The sequence below is a fragment of the Colius striatus genome, chromosome 22 (genome assembly GCF_028858725.1).
Source record: "Colius striatus isolate bColStr4 chromosome 22, bColStr4.1.hap1, whole genome shotgun sequence".
In the NCBI taxonomy this organism is placed as follows: Eukaryota; Metazoa; Chordata; class Aves; order Coliiformes; family Coliidae; genus Colius; species Colius striatus.
Genome location: NC_084780.1, coordinates 8,060,496 through 8,077,481, shown reverse-complemented (window position 1 = coordinate 8,077,481; position 16,986 = coordinate 8,060,496). Strand labels below are relative to the sequence as shown.

General features: G+C 58.4%; 1 protein-coding gene across 2 annotated transcripts; it reads right to left on the bottom strand.

Annotated features, from left to right (window-relative positions):
• Positions 1-41: 41 nt before the first annotated feature.
• TBC1D22B (TBC1 domain family member 22B) lies at positions 42-10,708 on the bottom strand. Of its 2 annotated transcripts, XM_062013517.1 has the most exons (13): positions 10,571-10,708; positions 7,378-7,434; positions 6,272-6,585; positions 5,517-5,696; positions 4,982-5,052; positions 4,445-4,573; positions 4,101-4,166; positions 3,757-3,871; positions 3,251-3,357; positions 2,838-2,913; positions 2,421-2,548; positions 2,090-2,185; positions 42-1,609 (listed from the first exon to the last, which is right to left on the bottom strand). In XM_062013517.1, exons 1-13 carry the CDS (start codon positions 10,624-10,626, stop codon positions 1,481-1,483), a joined length of 1,524 nt encoding a protein of 507 aa, XP_061869501.1. In that variant the 5' UTR covers positions 10,627-10,708; the 3' UTR covers positions 42-1,480. The 2 variants fall into 2 exon arrangements, with proteins under 2 accessions (XP_061869501.1, XP_061869502.1); XM_062013518.1 differs by lacking the exon at positions 2,838-2,913 and having other exon boundaries at positions 2,421-2,543.
• Positions 10,709-16,986: the final 6,278 nt, after the last annotated feature.

Here is a 16,986-nt window from a genome sequence, read left to right as displayed (position 1 = left end):
CACATCCCTGAGCAAAAACAACTCCAGGTCAGGAAAGCAGGTTCTTGAGACACTGTTTAGAGTTTTATTGGCAACAAGGCTCTGCCTTTGACATGCTTGGCCTGGGCCCCAGCACCTGCTGCCGATGCCTGCTGGGAGCAGGATGGGGAGTGGGAACCCAGCGCTCTGCAGGGGACAGGACCCTGCCCCACACACAGCCCTGGGCACAACACAGACAGCCCCTGCCTGTGAGGAAAAGATCAGCCCCTTAAAACATCTGATTTAAAAGCAGAGGGCAGCAAGCCCAGCCCTGTCCTGGCAGACCCCCTGGGAGAGCCCCCAGGCACTGCCAGGAACAGCCACTGCTGCAGGCTCTGCCCTGCAGCGCCACCCAGCCTGGAGCCCGTCTCCTGCTCACGGCTCTCCCCTGCCTCCTGCTGGGAGCTGCTGGCTCCCTCACACACCAAAATCCTCTGCAGGGGAAGCCTCGAGAGATATTTCCATCACCCCTCTTCCTGGCACCTCCAAAACCACGCTGGGGTGGAACTACTCACGGCTCTGGAACTGCCTCCAGCTGGGGAAGGGCCCAAAGCCCCCAGGAGCTGCACCCAGGGGATGGGGGAACAAAGGGTGCACATTATAAATATAAAATCATTGTCTGCTACAAACAGAGCCATCTATTGTACATCTGACCCATATACACAAGAACACAATATACACAGAACGCCTCGGGGGAGCGGGGGCTTCGCAAGGGAGGTTTGGGAGATGCTGCTCCCCTGGCAGCCCCCCGTGCCAGAGGGGGCTGTACCCACAGCACATCAGTCGCCCAGAGTCCTGGCAGGCCGCTGGCATCACTGCCAGCCGTGCCCCTGCCGTGCCAGCCCCGCTGCCCAGCGACAGGGGTGGGCAGGAGCCCGGCACAGAGGGCGGGTGCGAGGGGCTCTCCTGCAAACCCACCGAGTGCTTGGGGTCTCCGGACCCTTGGAGCAAAGCCAGGCCCTGAGAGAAACATCCCGCCCTGGCACCCTCAGGCAGCAGCATTTTCCAGCCAGGAGGGTCTCCCATAAGGCATTTTCATCCAGGAGCTGGAGTGAACGGTGTGAGAAGGGAGCGAAGGGGCGGCGCACGTGGCGGCAGGTTAACACGAGGCAGCAAAGCCAAGGTGGTGTCAGGCAGACAAGCCCAGGGCAGGGAGTGGAGAGGACAGGAGGGCTTCACCCTCGGCTCAGTGTCTCTGTAAAGCTGCCCCCCACGTCCTCCCCCAGCCCCTTCGAGTCTCTCCCTGGCTCGAGCCAGCTGCCGGTGGCTGGAGCGGCACGTCCAGGAGCACGGAGTGGCACAGGCACACGTTCAGAGTTAAGACAAGAGCTGGATGTGAGCTTTGTAGAGTGAGGAGCAGCTCCCAGCCGGAGTGTCCGAGGCCTCGGGACGACGGGAATGCCACAGTGATCGGATCGGGCCCGGGGCGGGGGTGGGCGGGGGCAGGGGAGGGGCCTGGTCCCTATCGGCGGTAATGGTTGGGAGCATCTGCAAACATGTACTTGAGTCTGTAGGCTTCTGCCAGCAGGAGGCCGATCTCCTCGTTCCCCCAGTGTATCGTGGGCAGGTTTTGTAACAACATGAGAAGGCCCTGAAAGAGGGGAAGGTGCTTAGTTTGGGGCAAAGGCACAGTACAGCTCCAGAGCAGGCTCAGACCCAGCAGCACTCAGTAATTGCTCCACACTCACGGCCTTTGGAAGGCTCAGGGACAGTAAGATGTGCTCGTGCATAGACCCAAATTATGAGAGCACCTCAGATGCACCCAAACCCCTTGAGATAAAGGGTGTTACCACAGTGGTACAGCTAGACACTAGAATGCAAACAGGAAGGAACTTTCTGTCGTCAGAGCTCCAGCCCAGGGAGAGTTTGCATTTGATGTCTGACCCCTCCAACAGCTCAGCTCTGTCCTGAGTGATGGGGCTCAGCCGTTACTTTTGGGCAAAGATCCTGAGACTGGATGAGCTTGGAGCCAGCTTTGGGGTGATGGTAGGCTGTGCCCACAGTGGGCTCCCAGCCAGAGCAACCCCTCCCCTCCCTCCCCAGGGCATCACCCCCAGCCTCAGGGACTTACTTGGAAGTCTTCCTCATCCAGGATCTCCTTGCGCCACTTGATCAAGAAGGCGGCACAGACATACAGGTGGAAGTGTGAGAATCCTTCTGGCTCTGACTGTGGGCAACAGAACTCCACATCAGCTCCTGCAGCTCAGCTGCAGCACAACTTCCCTGGCTGCAGATGTCCTGGGCCACCACCCATCACCCAAGCGACTATTCACATCCCAGGGCCGCACTGCTTTGTTCCCCTCATCTCCCCAGCTGGATGGTGGTGCCCCAACACCTCAGTCCCCCCATGCAGAGGGAGTGTGCCCCGTGGGAGCAGGCAGGCCTGGGGCAGGGGCTGGTACCTGGTAGGTGTCCCAGAGGCGGATGGTGCAGCGCAGAGGCAGCTCCCTCATAAGCAGATTGTTCATCCAGCGAAAGGCAAACTGCAGGTATTCGACCTCGTACTTCCTAAAGTGATTGTGTACCTGCTCTGAAACAGCACATTTCACTGACAGACCTAGGGGCCACGGTGCCCCAGCTCCCACACACAGCACTGCCCCAGAGCACAGCCTTCAGGCACTTCCAGGCTAAGGCTTTGCTTGCCCAAACACCTCCACATCTCACCCTGTGCTACCTGGCCAGGAAAACCCAGTGTCCAGGAGGCTTTGGCTGACCCCATCCTGCCCTCCTTCCATATGTGTTGTAGGCAGGTGTCGACCCCTCCCCTGGAAAGGAGGCCTCTGGCTGTTGTGACCTGCCCAGATCCCCTTGTGACCTACCATCGATCCTGCTGACCAGCTCCTCCAGAGCTTTGACTTTCTTCTGGATCCCTGGCTGTGCAAAGGTGTAGTTATCCTGTGGGGAGGGTCTGGGGGTCAGGAGTGGCAGTTCTAACATCAGCCAGAAACAACCAAACCCAGATCCACAGCTCCAAAGGGAGCTGAAGACATCATGAGCCAAGGAGACACAGCTCTTGAGCAGCAGGATCATCCACCTGCTGTGAGGCCCCTGCTCAGGACAGCACTGGAGAGCCACAGCATCACCGCCCCGGGACTTTACCCACAGATGTACGAGTGAAGCAGCAGAATCTCCCTAACACTAGGACACACAGAGCCCTCAACCAAACACAGGGAGAATACTGCACTGGTACCCCAGCAAGAGGAGAGAAAGCTCCCCAGCCCCAGAGGCTCACCTGTATGCCATCCAGCAGCTTGCTCATGCACCAGAAGCTATCGGCTTCGATGCTCTGCAACACATCCTGCGACAGGTTCGTCACGTCAAAGTTCTCCACGTCCTCCTCTGCCAAACAGAGAGGGAAGAGCATCAGGAGGATGGCAGGCACAGGGCAGCTCATAGGATAGATCCAGGGCCTTTATCAAGCCAAGGCAGGGCAAGAGGTGTTACAAAGCTCACAGCATGACACGAGTGGCCTGCCTGGCACAGAGCACAGCGCCCATGCACTGACCTACTGCTCCAGCCCAGGCAAAGGGCTGAAGGACCTGACTCTGAAGTAAATTCAGCTGGGCAGCAAAGATACAGCAAAAGGCCAAGATGCATCTCCAGCCTGGCACAGCCACTGGAGGAAGAACACATCACCCCCTGCAGCGTGGCAAGCTTTTCTGACGCCAGCACTTCCCACTGTCTGAAGCCCCGTGGTGGAGACGCAGCTCCACGCTTGACAGAGCCAGTGTCACTTACCAACATACTCAGAGAGGAACACAACAAAGAAGGGAGTGACCAGGTCATTGATTCCCTGCACGTAGCCACTGGCTGGGTGTCGAATGGCCCAGATAAACAGGATTCTTTCAAAGATCTAGGGGAAGCAAGTACTTGTGTTAGCCATGCACAAAGGAAAGGCAGAAAGGCATCACTGTTAGGCTCAGGGAGCAGAGACCATGCGCTGACAGGCGCTTCTGCAGCAGTGTGGGTGAGACAAGCAGCCGAGTCCTGGGAGACACTCCTGTGTGATCCACTGATCTCCCACACAGCCCAGTGCACAGGTCCCAGAATGAGGCAGGCCATCCTTCCCAAAGCCCCCTTACCTCCTGGACCAGCGGCTGCTGGAAGAGGGGGATGAGCGGGTTGGTCCTTGGAATGTCGATGTGGATCTGGAAGAGAGGGGGGTTACACACACCAGCTGTGCTTCCCAGGGGCATAACAACTCACTACAGGCTAGGAGAGAGGAATTCAGCCCTCAGTGTCCCCCCAGGTGAGAGACTTGCTGACAAGCTCAGGGAGGGCTTACAGATGACAGCTGCCCTCAGAAAATCGTCTACAGTTTTATGTCCAGTCTCCATAGCTGAGGTATGGAGACAGTCCCAGCACCTCCCCAGCTGCAAGAGGGAGAAAGGGTGTGTGAGCACGGGCTCAGGGCAGGGGCTGGTACCTGTCTGTAGGTGTCCTGGTGGTGCTCCTCGTTGCGGGAGTCGTAGTACTGCTGGATGAAGCCGAAGTACTCCTGGCGCTTGCGCTGCAGGGTCAGCTGCCGCCGCTCCGTGTTGGCGGGGAGATAACCCTGAGAGGCAAAGCGGGGTCAGGGCACAGTCTCCTCCTCACCACACACCCTCCCCCGAAACCCTGCCAGTCAGGAAGCAGCAGGCACAGGCTCAGGAGCTGGGGAAAGTGCTCTCCTGGCATCTGGCTTTCCCAGCCCCTGATGCCTTCACTGATCTTGGAGCAATCTGACTTTACAGGAGTCAGTTCCCCAAAACAGAGTGAATCACACATTCCCTGCACCAGGCTGGGCTTTGTGCTCAGAGAGGATGTAGCAATTACACATCCTGACCAAAAACCCCCCACAGCTCACCCAAAGGCTGTGCACACACACACATGAGCAGACCTGGTGAGGGGACACAGGCAGGTAGGAGCATGAGCCCAGCACATCCCCCCCCACTCCTCCTGAGCCACAGCTCCCTGTACTCACTGAGAGCAGACGCCACGTCACGGGCCGGACCTCTCTGGGCACACCAGGCCAGCTGCACTTCCTCAGCTCATCTGCAAACGGACAGTGGTGGCAATGGATTAGATCCTAGGCACGTCCAGGCACCACTACACCTAGAAGGAGAGGAAAGCCCAGTCTGCTCCTGCAGGCTCTGGAGACACTGAGCCTCCAGGAAGGTTCCACACCAGCAATGCCCAGGGACGCAGGTCTGGGGCACCAGGAGTAGAGACCATCTCAGCTCAGCCTGGGCACAGAACTGGCAGCTGCAGAGGCTCCAGTGTGCCAGAACCTCAGCTCTCAGAGCCCAAGAGCCCCTAGTGATCACAACCACCATCTGTGAGACGGACGAAGACTGGGAACAGCCAGGGACCTGGTGGGGGACATCCCCATGTGCCAGCACAGCAGCTGATCCATACAGCCACCCACTTGGTGCAACTGCACGTGGTCCTTTTTGCCACCTTGGAGGAGACCCGGCTCCCCTTCCCACCCACAGGCAGCCCCGTTGTGCCACACTCACCCAGGTCTGTGTTGTGGCTGGAGAGGAGCTGCCGGAACTTCTCCAGGCGCGTTTTCTCCCTCACTGTCATGGGGGGAGCCCCCGAGGCGTTTTGGTCGGAGATCCGGGCGACGAGTGGAATGACGGGCCGCAGGGGAAGGGACTGCTGCTTCTGAAGGGGCGTCCGCACACAGGCCTCCTCTGCAGGGAGCACACGCTGCGGTCGGCTGGGGAAGGAAGCTGCATCTCTCTGGCCCTACCTTGCTCCTCTGGCTGCCAGACACCTGCCACTGCAGACTTCACCCTTCTCTTCCCCAGCCCCAGCAAATGGAGAAGGAGCCTCCCCACCCTCCCTGGGCAGCCTGGGCCAGGGGTCCCTCACCTCAGCACCAAAGGAGTTTCTCCTTGTGTTTAAGAGGAACTTTACTAAGACCAAGACCAGACGTTGGATTAATTAATCCAGACAGACCTTTCCTAAGAGCAGTACACAGGGCCATGTAGGAAGCAGGCAGTGAGGAATTCTGAGCAAGAACTTAACATGTCCAGAATCCCTCAGCACCCAGAACACAGGAACCTCTGGGACAGACGTGCCTGCAAGCAGGACACTGAGGAGACTGAAGCATTGAGGCCAGGACTCCACAAACGGCTCCTTGGGGTGCAGGATACTACACGGAGCTGACAGCTGCACCACAGCCTCTAACCCATAACACGTGAGCAACAGCAAGTGGTTGAGTTCAGTGGGCAACCAGGAGGCTGCTCCTGATGCTGGCTCTTACCAGATGTTCTGGAGAGCTGGGCCTCGCTGCTGGACTTGATGACCTTGCAGTTGGTGGGCATGCTGCTGAGAGCAGCCGGGGCCCGCTCGGGTTTCACTCGCAGCTTGCTGTGGTTCTCCAGCACCTGGGCTGCCGTGGCCTTGGCCACTTTAGAGTTCAGGGTTTGCAAAGAAGAAGAGGAGGAGGAGAAGTCCTCATCTTCATCATCACCGATGTCCCAGGCGTCACTGGTGTTACGGGCGAACTCATGAAAGCTGGAGGCCTTCTTGCTCTTCAGAGGCAGCGCGTTGGCCTTGGAGCGGTCCTTGATGAAGCTGAGAGCCAGAGAGAAACAGTATCAGAGCAAAGCTGCCAGGTGATTCCAGTTTCTTTCCTTCCCTATGCCCTCAATTCAATCAGCCAGTCGCTTTTTCCTCCTCCTAAACCCAAGGAATACCTTGAGTCTGAGCTGCCCGCTGCTGGGAGGCAGAGCCTGAGCTGGCAGGGTGGCAGGGCACAGAGGCCACAGTGCCAGCTGGAGTGCTGCCAGGCTTCCCAGCTCAGAGGGCAAAGGAGAGATGTACGACTCCTCCAGCTCTGCCTCCCACCCTGCCATAGAGAAAACTGGCAGAAACACCCAGAATCTATCTTGTGACCTGGGCAGAGGCATGCTGGAGGGGAGTCAAGGCTGGGCTGTGCTCCTGGCCACTCCTGACACGGCTGCAGTGGCTCCCAGCAGACACACCAGCCTGGCTCCTTCCTCAGGCACAGGAGGAGCCCTCACACTCAGCTCTAAGCTACAGGAATCAAAGTCCAGCACCTGCAGCATCACAGAAGAGGGAACCTTCACCGCTACACAGAACAAGCTAGAGACAGGAGGCAGATCAGATCCTTCCTGTCTGCTTTGATGGGGCTGCTACAATATGGATCGCTGGCCATAAGGAGAGCCAGCAGATAAACTTTCCCTGCAAACTGTCAGAGAGCTCAGGACAGCCCTGCACACCGTTGCTGCCCTTCTCCACTGGAACATCACAGTGCCAGAGGATGATGGAGACCTCCACCTACTGCAGGACTGAGGGAGACACCTGCCAGGCTCTGTGGCCTGTCTGCAGGGCATGAACACTCACTTTTTGGTGAGCCGGGGATCCAGGGGAGGATGCTGTGCTCCATAGACAGGTTGAATGCTGCAGGGAGGAGAAAGAGAAAGAGATGACAATGCAAAATGCCACAGAGCACCCATGAATAATCTCCTCAGCCTAGGCTGGGGTCACCCTTCTTGCCCACTGTCAGGAGCTGAATACAGACCAAAAGCATCTTCAGTAACCTTCTGTCTTCAAATCTTAGATCCCAGGTGTCACATTCAGCTGCAGATTTGTTCTTTGCAGCAGTAAAGAGAAGCCTTGTTTAAACTCTCAGGCTCTCTCCAGCCTGAGCTGGGATTTGAGATGTGCTTTTTTCTGCACCACCAATTACCTCCAAGTGACCACATGTTTCACTGCCTTATACACTGACACTGGTCCTCCCCATCGAGGGGATTTCCAGGTTTGGGCATTGCCATTTCCAAGCCCAGTGGGACAGGAAAGGACTGTACCCAGTGACACTGAGGCTCCTCTGCAACACACTTGAGGGTCTGAACCAGCAGCGAGCTCTCAGGCTGCAGCCAACGCTCCAGCCCAGGGACAGCACAGGGTTTGACTCAGGCCACAATCCCACATTAATCAACTACTTCCAACTTGGCCTGAAATGAGTCACAACATCTCAGTCCCTCACCTCCCCTCCCTGTGGGGTGGCACTAGTGGAACAGTGAGGGCTGCAGGCACCACATGGGAAGTATCTCCTTAAAGAGGAGCTACTACATGAGTGCTCATCACTGGTGTTACAGGCTCTAGACAGGAGACAAGAAACCCTGGGTTATTATCTCCATTTGGGGAACTGTTCAACCCAGCCTGATAAGACATCTCTGAAAAACAAGTTCTCTCCATCCCCTGGTACACAGCACAGTCCCACATCCCACAGCAGAGACAAGGGCCCATTCAGAGTTGGCACACAAGGACAGGCCCCTTTTGGGTCAGCAGAGCTGGCCTGGGCTGCAGGAGCTGCAGATGGTGCCCGGCAGGAAAAGGAGCAGAGCCCAACTGTGCAGGAGGGGCAGAGCAGCCTGGTGCAGCTGGGAAACACACTGGCAACCAGTTGGTGCTGGGGAGGCAGCAGCAACAGGCCCAGCTGGCAGGGCAGAGAGCAGAGACCCAGGACACAGCCTGGAACAAGCCCAGCACAGACAGATTCTGGGGGTGAAGCCCAGCAGGGAGTGGGCTCACCCCTGCAGCAGCCATCCCTCATGGTTGGGAGTGCTGAAAAGGCTCACTGTGTTTACACCAGCCATTATGCCTAGGAAGCAGTTTGTTGACTAATTAGCATCTAGGAGTCAGGACAGCTATTAAGAAGAGACACCCCCATGGGTGGGCATAACAAGCAGAGTATGAGCAGTAAGAAAAACAAGGCCTCCAGATGAGCACTGCTTCCCAGAGCCTCCCAGCAGCTGCTGCAGCAGAGGGGCTGCCACTGAGCTCACAGGGCTTCCACAGCCATCCCCTCACACTGCCCACAGGCAACTGCTCTGACTCACCTGCAAAACCCACAGGACAGGGCTGGAAACGTTGGGAACAACATTCACTGGTTCTGTCTCCCTAAATCTCAGGGAATGAGCATCAACTAAAAGCTAACACAACTCAATGACCAAATGCAGTGTCACAGAAAAGGAAGCTAATGCTGTCTCCAAATCTTTACCAAGTCTCCCTCTGCCACCTTTTTGGGGTAGAAAAAGGAGAGTGACAAGAATCTGTACAGGAACATCTCTTAAAGCTCAGTGTTCAGTGGCTGTGCTGCCCAAGACCTGCCAGTAACCATCCCTGGCAAGGACCAGCACTCAGGGTGTTCACAGCGGTAACAAGGCTCCTGGACAACAGGATATTTGCCAAGCAGACAGTTAGCAGCAGGGGAGACCTTTGCCAAGAACCTGCTGTTGGAGTGCATTGTGTAGGCAGGAGCCTCCCAGACCGGTTCACCTAGTTTGGGCTTTCCAAGCCAAAGCTTGAAGTCAACCACAGCAGAACAAAGATGCTATCTAAGACCACCACTGCGAGCACAGCTGTGACCTCCAGGATAAGAGCTGGGAGACAAAATCAGCCAGGGAGAGCACAGTGTTTTATCCCCCATGAGCAGAAGAGGAACACACCTCGTTGCTTTCCCTTTGTTTGCCACAGACCTGGATTTTCCCACCAACCTGAGGGAGGAGGCACAGCCACAGCGACCCGAGTGAAAGCACATTGGAAAGAGAGATTTGACTGGCCTAGCAGGATTTAAAGCCAGCTAAGCATTTCAAACTGCATCCACACACCAGGAAGGGGAAGGGCAGGGTTCAGATAAGGCAAACAAGAGCAAAAGTGAGGAGCACCAGATGGCAACGGCACCTGTGAAAGCCGTCCCAGAGAGGTGGATGCCCTCTCCCCATAGAAGCCTTGCACACAAGGCCCTGTAGGGAGCTTCTCCTTCACCACCACCAGCCTCTCCTTCCTATACACTGTTCAAAACAGACATCTCACTTGTCTCTCCCAAGGTGCAGGTGCCTTGACAGGAACTGGGAAATAAGAGCCAAAGCAGGGGAGGTTCACACAGAGCTCAAGCAAGGGAGGTTCACACAGAGCCCTCCCAGCCCCTCGTGTTGAGCAGTGATGGACCAGGAGCGACACCCTGCACAGGAGATGACAAAGGGGGGGCACATGCATTGGCAGGGGCACCTGTTTGGGACAGAGCTGCTGCCACCCGAGGCTACACCTCTAAATGCTTCGGGATGGGATGAGGCTTCTTCAAGAAAGGAGGAAGATACAGCCCTAGCTCTGACACTAACCCAGGGGCACCTTCAAGGCCCTGAGCTGCTCCACTCTGCTTCCCACGGGGCAGAGAGTGCACGCGGGGGTCTCCACAGCCCCACACGGCCTGTCCTGCCCCACAGATGAGGCAGCAACCCTGCCACTACCCTCATCCCCTACACAGACACGTCTTCCTCCCACAGAGCTCCCCTGCCCCGCAGCCTGGGGTGCCCTCGGCCCGCCGCCTGTCGCAGGAGGGTATCCCCGAGCCCCCAGCCACGGCGGGTACCCCCGGGAGTTACCCCCAGCCCCACAGCCCGGGCACAGACCCCTGTCAGCCCCTCCTCGAGGCAGAGGGGCTGCTCTAGAGACAGTCCGCAAGCAGGGAGAGGGAACCGCGGCCCTCGCCCCCGCTCCCCGCTGCGCCGGTCCCGGCCGGGCCCGCGCTCACCTGCCCGGCAGCTTGGCGCTCCGCTTCCAGAACTGCCGGCTGCTCTCGGCCGCCATGGCGGAGGGGAGGGAGCGGGGCGGGCCCGGCCGGCCAGCCAGCGAGCCAGTGAGCCCACCGGCCGGCCGGCCCCGCGGCGCGGCGGCGGAGCGCGGAGGAAGGCGGCGGCCCCCCCACAGGCCGCCTCACGGCCGCCCGCCCGCCGCCCCCTGCGCCGCCATCTTGAGCCCGGAACGGGACAGCGCCGCCATTGGCCGCTCCGGGCAAGGCTTTGCGGACAGGCCAATGGCGAGAGGGAGAAGGGCGTGACGCGGCGGGACACACCATCGGACGGGGGAGGACGGTATAAACCATCCCGCCCCGGGGGGAACACGGGGCGGAGGGAGGCGGCGGCGGCGGCGCCTGCGTGGGCCGCGGGACAGAGCGGAGCCAGAAGCGAGGAGGGCGGAGAGGGCTAAAGAGAGCCCTGGGCGAGGGGAGACGCCAGTCAGCCTGCGGAGGGAGAGACGCGCCCAGAAGCACCGGGAAGGAACCATGGCGGGCTGGGGGGGAAGAAGGGTCAGTCGCGCACGGAGCGGGGCGGGGGCGCGCTGAGGGGTCGTGGGCCGCTGTCTCCTGGGGCAGCCCCGCGTCGCCCCGCGGTTGCCGTGGCCCCCTCAGGTACCCGAGGCACTGTGGGGCCGTTTCCAGCCCTGAGCTGAGCCGCGGTGCCAGGGCGTCCCCTCATAACGACAAGCAGGCTGAGGCAGGAGCGGCCATTTCAGGCCGGGCTGTGAGGCACGAGTGGACACGTCCCGAATAAACGAACGTAAACTGCGGAAAATCCCACAGGTGGCACAAAAAGCACAAAGTCCGGGAGACGCGAGACGCCGCCAGCCGGCGGCACTGCCGCCCCGTACCCGCAGGAGGAGCCCTTTGCCCGGCTGCCCCCAGGCTGGCTGGGCTGCGTGTGGGCAGAGGGGCCGGCACTGCTCCGAAGTCACCAGCCCCCGGGACACGGGGACATCCCTCCCCTGGGGAAAACCTGCAGTGGTCCCGGGGAATGAGTCCCCTGTGACAGTCAGGCCGCCGGCATGGCTGTGACCGATGTGTCAGCTCCTCACGACGTGCCTCAGTTCGGCCTGTTTGCGATGGGCAGGGCAATGGCAGGAGGGGAGCTGGGCATCCCTCGGGGGGTCTCAGGCTTTAGGGGCATCGGAAAAGGGATAATTGTCACCCCCAGCTCAGCCTCCTGGACAGGGTGAACACTCAGGGCTGTTGCCACGCCCTCACGGTCGGGTCCCGGCTCGGCAGGATCGCACTGAGCGCTCAGAGGCTGTGGAGAACCCTTCGGGACATGGGAGGGTCGGGGGCACTCAAAAAAAACCCCAAAAGGGAAGAAGCGTTAAAAAGCAGGAGCATGTCAACAGAGCCCATCGTGCTGTGGGAGGCCAGGGCTGGCGGCAGAGGGCGGCACAGGCTCGGCGCCGGGCCTCGAGGCCTGCCCTGCCCTGCCACCCGCGGGCTTTGCCCTCGCCCAGCCTGTTCCTTCCCTCGCCATCAGCTGCTCTCGAGGTACAGGGACACATTTCAAAGGGCAGAGCGAGCCCAAGACCGTGGCAGCGAGCCAAGGATCCCTGACAGCTTTCGATTCTGAACGAGAACGAAAGCTGAAAAGAGAAGAGTCAGTTCCTTTTCCCATCTCGAAGGTGATGCAGGGAAAAAGAAACTCAATAGTTAGCAAAAATAGAGCATTTTGGGGTACCCAGCTGCAGGGAGAACTGAGTCCATCCTGCTCAGGAAGTGCTGAGCTGGACTAGCAAAGTTCCAGGAAAGGAGCTGACCCATCCAGAGTGGAAATGCTGCTCCTTCCACCCAGAGTTAAACCCACGGGCTGCGAGATACGACAGAGGGTTATTGCAAATCAATTTGTGATGTAACACGAGGGCAAACTCTGGAAACCATCCCAGGTCAGAGGGGTCCCCTCGGAGTCAGTGGGAGGCTGAGCACACCAGACAGTCTGTCCGTCTGTCCTCGAGTCACTTCTGGCATCCAGCAAAGCCTGTGGGTGCTGCTGATCCCTCCATCGAGGCAGAGTGGGTTGGCTTTGTCCTTCCCTCTCAGCCTGAGGCACAGATCCTCCCTGGAGGAGTTTTCACTCCCACTTTTCTGTGTCAATTCACACCTCATCTTCTCATGCTTCATTTATTTGGCTTTATCTTTGTTTAGAAACACCTTACTAGAGAGACAGGGGAGTGGCCTCTCGGCCCTGGCAGAGGAAGACGCCTCATTGTCTCATCTGTGCCCACATCCTGCTTCTGGGAGAAAAACCCACTCAGAGTGGGGAAAGGACTGAGCTCCAAGCCCTCGGCATCCACAGCTGTGCTTCAGTGGTCTCAGCTGGCATCAGCAGGAGCCAGATCCCTACCTGAGCTTGGTAGGGCTCTCCACACCGCCATGGCACACACGGGATGCCACAGCAAGCAATCTAGTACAAGCAGTGGGCTGGCAGCGGCCGTGGCACATCCGCGGGGGCGGTTTCCGTGGGGGCCGGTGCCGGTGCCGGGGGGCACAACCCTCCTGCCCCTTCTGGCGGGGGGAAGATGAAGGATTTCAGCAAGGCTTGACCTGAAATGACATTGTACCGCTTCTGTTTTTCTCACAGTTCTGGGAGCAGGGTGATATCTCGGCCCCTGCAGCCCACTCGCCCTTCAGATGCACACGCCTGCCTACGTGTCATTTCAGGGTAGCTGAAGGGACTGCTTCATTCTGAAACAGGAGCTCTTGGTTTTGGGGTTTTTGGGTTGGTTAACCCCCTCCTAACTGTAACAAACGTGGTGATGAAGGACACAAACATATGACTGTGGAGGAAGGGGACCAAAAGATTAGAAAAGGGTGAAAAAAACACTCTGATTAGCTCCTTTAAAAACAAGTTTCTTTAGCTGAAGCTGCTAAATTTGACTCAACTTTACACACTGGAAAGGTTTTGTGGTTCCTTTTGTGGTTTGGCTTGGGTTTTTTTCCGGTGAATACAGTGTTTTTTCCTCATAAAAGCCCCCACCAACTCTCAGGCTGGGTGATGCAGTTTCGGTGTGTCACAGAGGCAGGGTTAGATCCCACTCTCGGAAAGGTTGGTGTAAAGCCCAAAACATGAGACTCTGGTCTCGAGTGGGGCTCCAGGTGCCTGAAACCAGCACCTGGCCCCTCTTGTTGTTGCAGCACTGAGGCTTTTTTTTCAGAAGAGGTCTGGGAAGGGACATCTTTAACCCCAAATTCATGCCGAGAGATGTGCAGGACTCTTGTCTTGGCTCCTGGAAGACTAATCCCCTTGACCAGGGTATGTGGGGTCATCCCAGAATCATTTCAGTTGGAAAAGCCCCTGAAGCTGCTGCAGCCCCAGCCCTCTCCTCACCCTGCCAAGCCCACTACTGACCCTTGGCCCTCAGCACCTCAGCTTTGGGATTCCTCCAGGGCTGGGCACTCCCCCAGCTCCCTGGGCAGCTCACTCCAGTGCTTAAAACATCAGAGGTCTGAAGCTCTTCCACAGCCAGTCTCAGCCTGAGGAGGGATGGGGCGGGGAAAGGCAGGCAAGCCCTGGCTCCACCACAAGAGCTCTCCAGCCAGCTGAGGCACAGTGCCCCAGTTCCCCCACATGCCCTGTGGAGATAATGCTATTGCCACACAGGCTCTTGGCAAAGGGCATTCAGAGAGCCACTTCCACAAGGATTCATTACTGGGAGCTGGAGCTGTGGGACACCTGGTTTGCTGATAATTCACCCCCATCCTAAGGCAGGTGTCTAAAATAGCTCATGTGGCTCACTGTGCCAAGCAGGGCCCAAGGGCTTCACATGCTGCCTGGGGGGCAGCTGGATGCTTTCCTCACAAAGGGACAGGGGTGAGATGCCACCTCTGATACTCCAGCTCTTTGTGTCCCTGCAGCAAGACCAGCCTCTGCTCCCCAGGTGGCTTTTCCCCTTGGTGCTCATTTGTGTTTTTCCAGCCGTGGCAGACATTTGGCTATTGCTCATCTCTCATTCACAGAAAGGGATGTGGAAAATACAAACATCCCTTTTGCTGTGGCTCCAGGGTTCCCTGACCAGTCTTTTCTGTACCACCAGCCAGCTCAGCTGAGGTTGGACACGTACAGGGAGACATCGGTGTGAGAGCATTGGCCCTTTGCAAGTCCTCAGCCATCCATGAGACCCAGTGCTCCCACAACAGATGTCCCAGCAGCCTGAGATCCCCTCCTAGACCTGCTTCATCTTACTGGGTTAAGTATTACTGCAGAGGGGCTCCAACGTGCACCGATCCTTTCCCAACACCCGAGCCCCGGATGCGCCCGGGCAGCAGGATCTTGCCAGGGGACACAATGGTCCCATTCCCCTCCTGCAGCACGAGCCCAGCAGAGACAAAATCATCCGCAACAGGAGCAAACGAAGCGACTATCAGCTCGGCAGCCCTGCGCCCGACCCGCTGGGCCCTGCTGTGGTGAGGTTTCTAAGAACCACGGCAGCAGTTAGCGCGTGTTTACGGGAAGGGTGGGCCGAGCTCAGCCCGCAGCCCGAGCCGCCGCGATAGTGTTTGGGGCTGCCGGGGGGAACAGCAGCCACTCGGGGGCTTGGGCTGCTGGCACTAGCAGGCAGCATGGCCTGGAGGTTTGCTTTCGTGTAAGAGCAGCTTCCCGGGTGTTCTGGGGCAAAAGTAAGAGAGGAGGTTAAATACAAACCACATCGCAAAATAAGCCTCAACTTGGAAGGGTTTGGAGCTGCATCTCCTGCTTCCTGCAGCCCCCAGCAGATCAAAGATGCAGCTGAGGTAAAAACGAAAACCAAACAAACCCAGTTAACTCCTTCTGCTGCAAGCAGCAGTGACACAGCACACCAGGGCACCTCACAAGGCTGGGACGTGGCTCCAGGACCCTTCAGACAGCGGCCCCATGGCCGAGAGAGCGGTGCTGGCAAGCCTGGGGTGAGACAGCGAGAGGGACTGGCTGCTGGGCAGGGGAGCCAAGGAATCAACTGTCCTGTTGTGTCAGATCTGGATGAGGAAACTTACAAAGCAACGTGCTGAAAGGGGAACGTGTTCCTTGCTTGGAGCAGGCACAGGGCCCTCTGTGCACACAGCAGCAGGTGCTCTGGGAGGCCAAGCAGGAGCCTACAAATTCACCCCAGCGAGCTTGCAAAAAATCTCAAGAGGAAAAGGAAAAAAAAACCCAACCCTGAAACCCATTTACCCTAAAGCTGGGCCCCGGGCTTTGACAGGTTGGAGGGCAAGAGCTCGAGCGAAGCGTCACCGCTGCCGCCCGACTGCAACCGACTTCTGGTAATCCAGAGATCGACTTCCTCCGGCTGGGTTCCCCGCGGCGGAGCTGGAGGTGGGGACAGCCCGGCTGCACGCAGCCCTGCTCCCTGCCCACGGAGCTGGAGCAACAGGATCAGCATCTGCCCTGCCGACATTGAATTTGGCTGACATCTGGCGTTTCTCAGGCTGCTTTGATGTTTGTTGACGCGCCGGCCCCAGCACACGCATGGAAACGAAAAGGGCTCCGCACCTCTTTGATCTCTCCCAGGAGAGCTGCCAGGAGCGGGAACACCCCGGGAAGGACAGGTCCAGCCTCCCCTGTGGCACTTCTGGCTGGCTGCTCCTGGTTAACGTGCTCACTAAGCCTTTGAGTGGGACTTTGCAGTCGAGTCTCGGCTGGAGCCAAACTGGCAATCCCTGCAGTGGCCACGGGGTGCTGGGCAGGAGCCCAGGCGCCGTGTCCTTCATCCAGCCCCCAAATAAAGGGATCTCACCACAGAATCACAGAATGGTAGGAGTCAGAGGGGCCTTTAGAGATCACCTTGTCCAGCTTCCCAGCCGCAGCAGGACCACCCAGATCAGGTCACACAGGAACACGTCCAGGAGGGGTTTGAAAACCTCCCGAGGAGCCTCCACACGCTCCCCGGGCAGCCTGGGCCAGGGCTCCCTCACCCCTACAGTATCTTCCAGCTTTTGTCCATGACCCCTTGTCCTGTCACTGGCCACCACAGAACAAAGTACTGCCTCATTCTCTTGACATCCACCTTTTAAATACTTGTGTTAATGAGATCCTCCCTTCCCCAGGCTGAACAGCCCCAGGGCTGCAGCCTTTCCTCCTCACACGTTCCATCCCCTCAGCATCTTGGCAGCCCTGCACTGGCCTCTCTCCCTGTCCCTCCTGAGCTGGGCAGCCCAGCAGTGGACATGGGACTGTAGATGAGACCACCCCAGGGCAGAGTAGAAGGGGAAGAGAACCTTCCTCAACCTGCTGCCCACACTCTCTTCATGCCCCCAGGCTGCCACCTGCTTCTGGCCCACGAGGCCACGTTGCTGCTCGTGCATGTGCTGCCCACCAGCACTGCCAGGTCCCTCTCCTGGTGCAGGGGTCTGTTCCTCCCCAGCTGCAGCACACCAAACAG

What these genes read in the sequence shown, in the direction of transcription:
- TBC1D22B (XM_062013517.1), bottom strand. Translation starts at nt 10,626, where the DNA reads ATGGCGGCCGAGAGCAGCCGGCAGTTCTGGAAGCGGAGCGCCAAGCTG. An exon ending in AGCAGCCGCTGGTCCAGGAG is followed by an intron (nt 3,872 to 4,100) that starts GTAAGGGGGCTT and finishes TGCTTCCCCTAG; the next exon opens with ATCTTTGAAAGAATCCTGTT. An exon ending in AGCTGCTGGATGGCATACAG is followed by an intron (nt 2,914 to 3,250) that starts GTGAGCCTCTGG and finishes CCCTCCCCACAG; the next exon opens with GATAACTACACCTTTGCACA.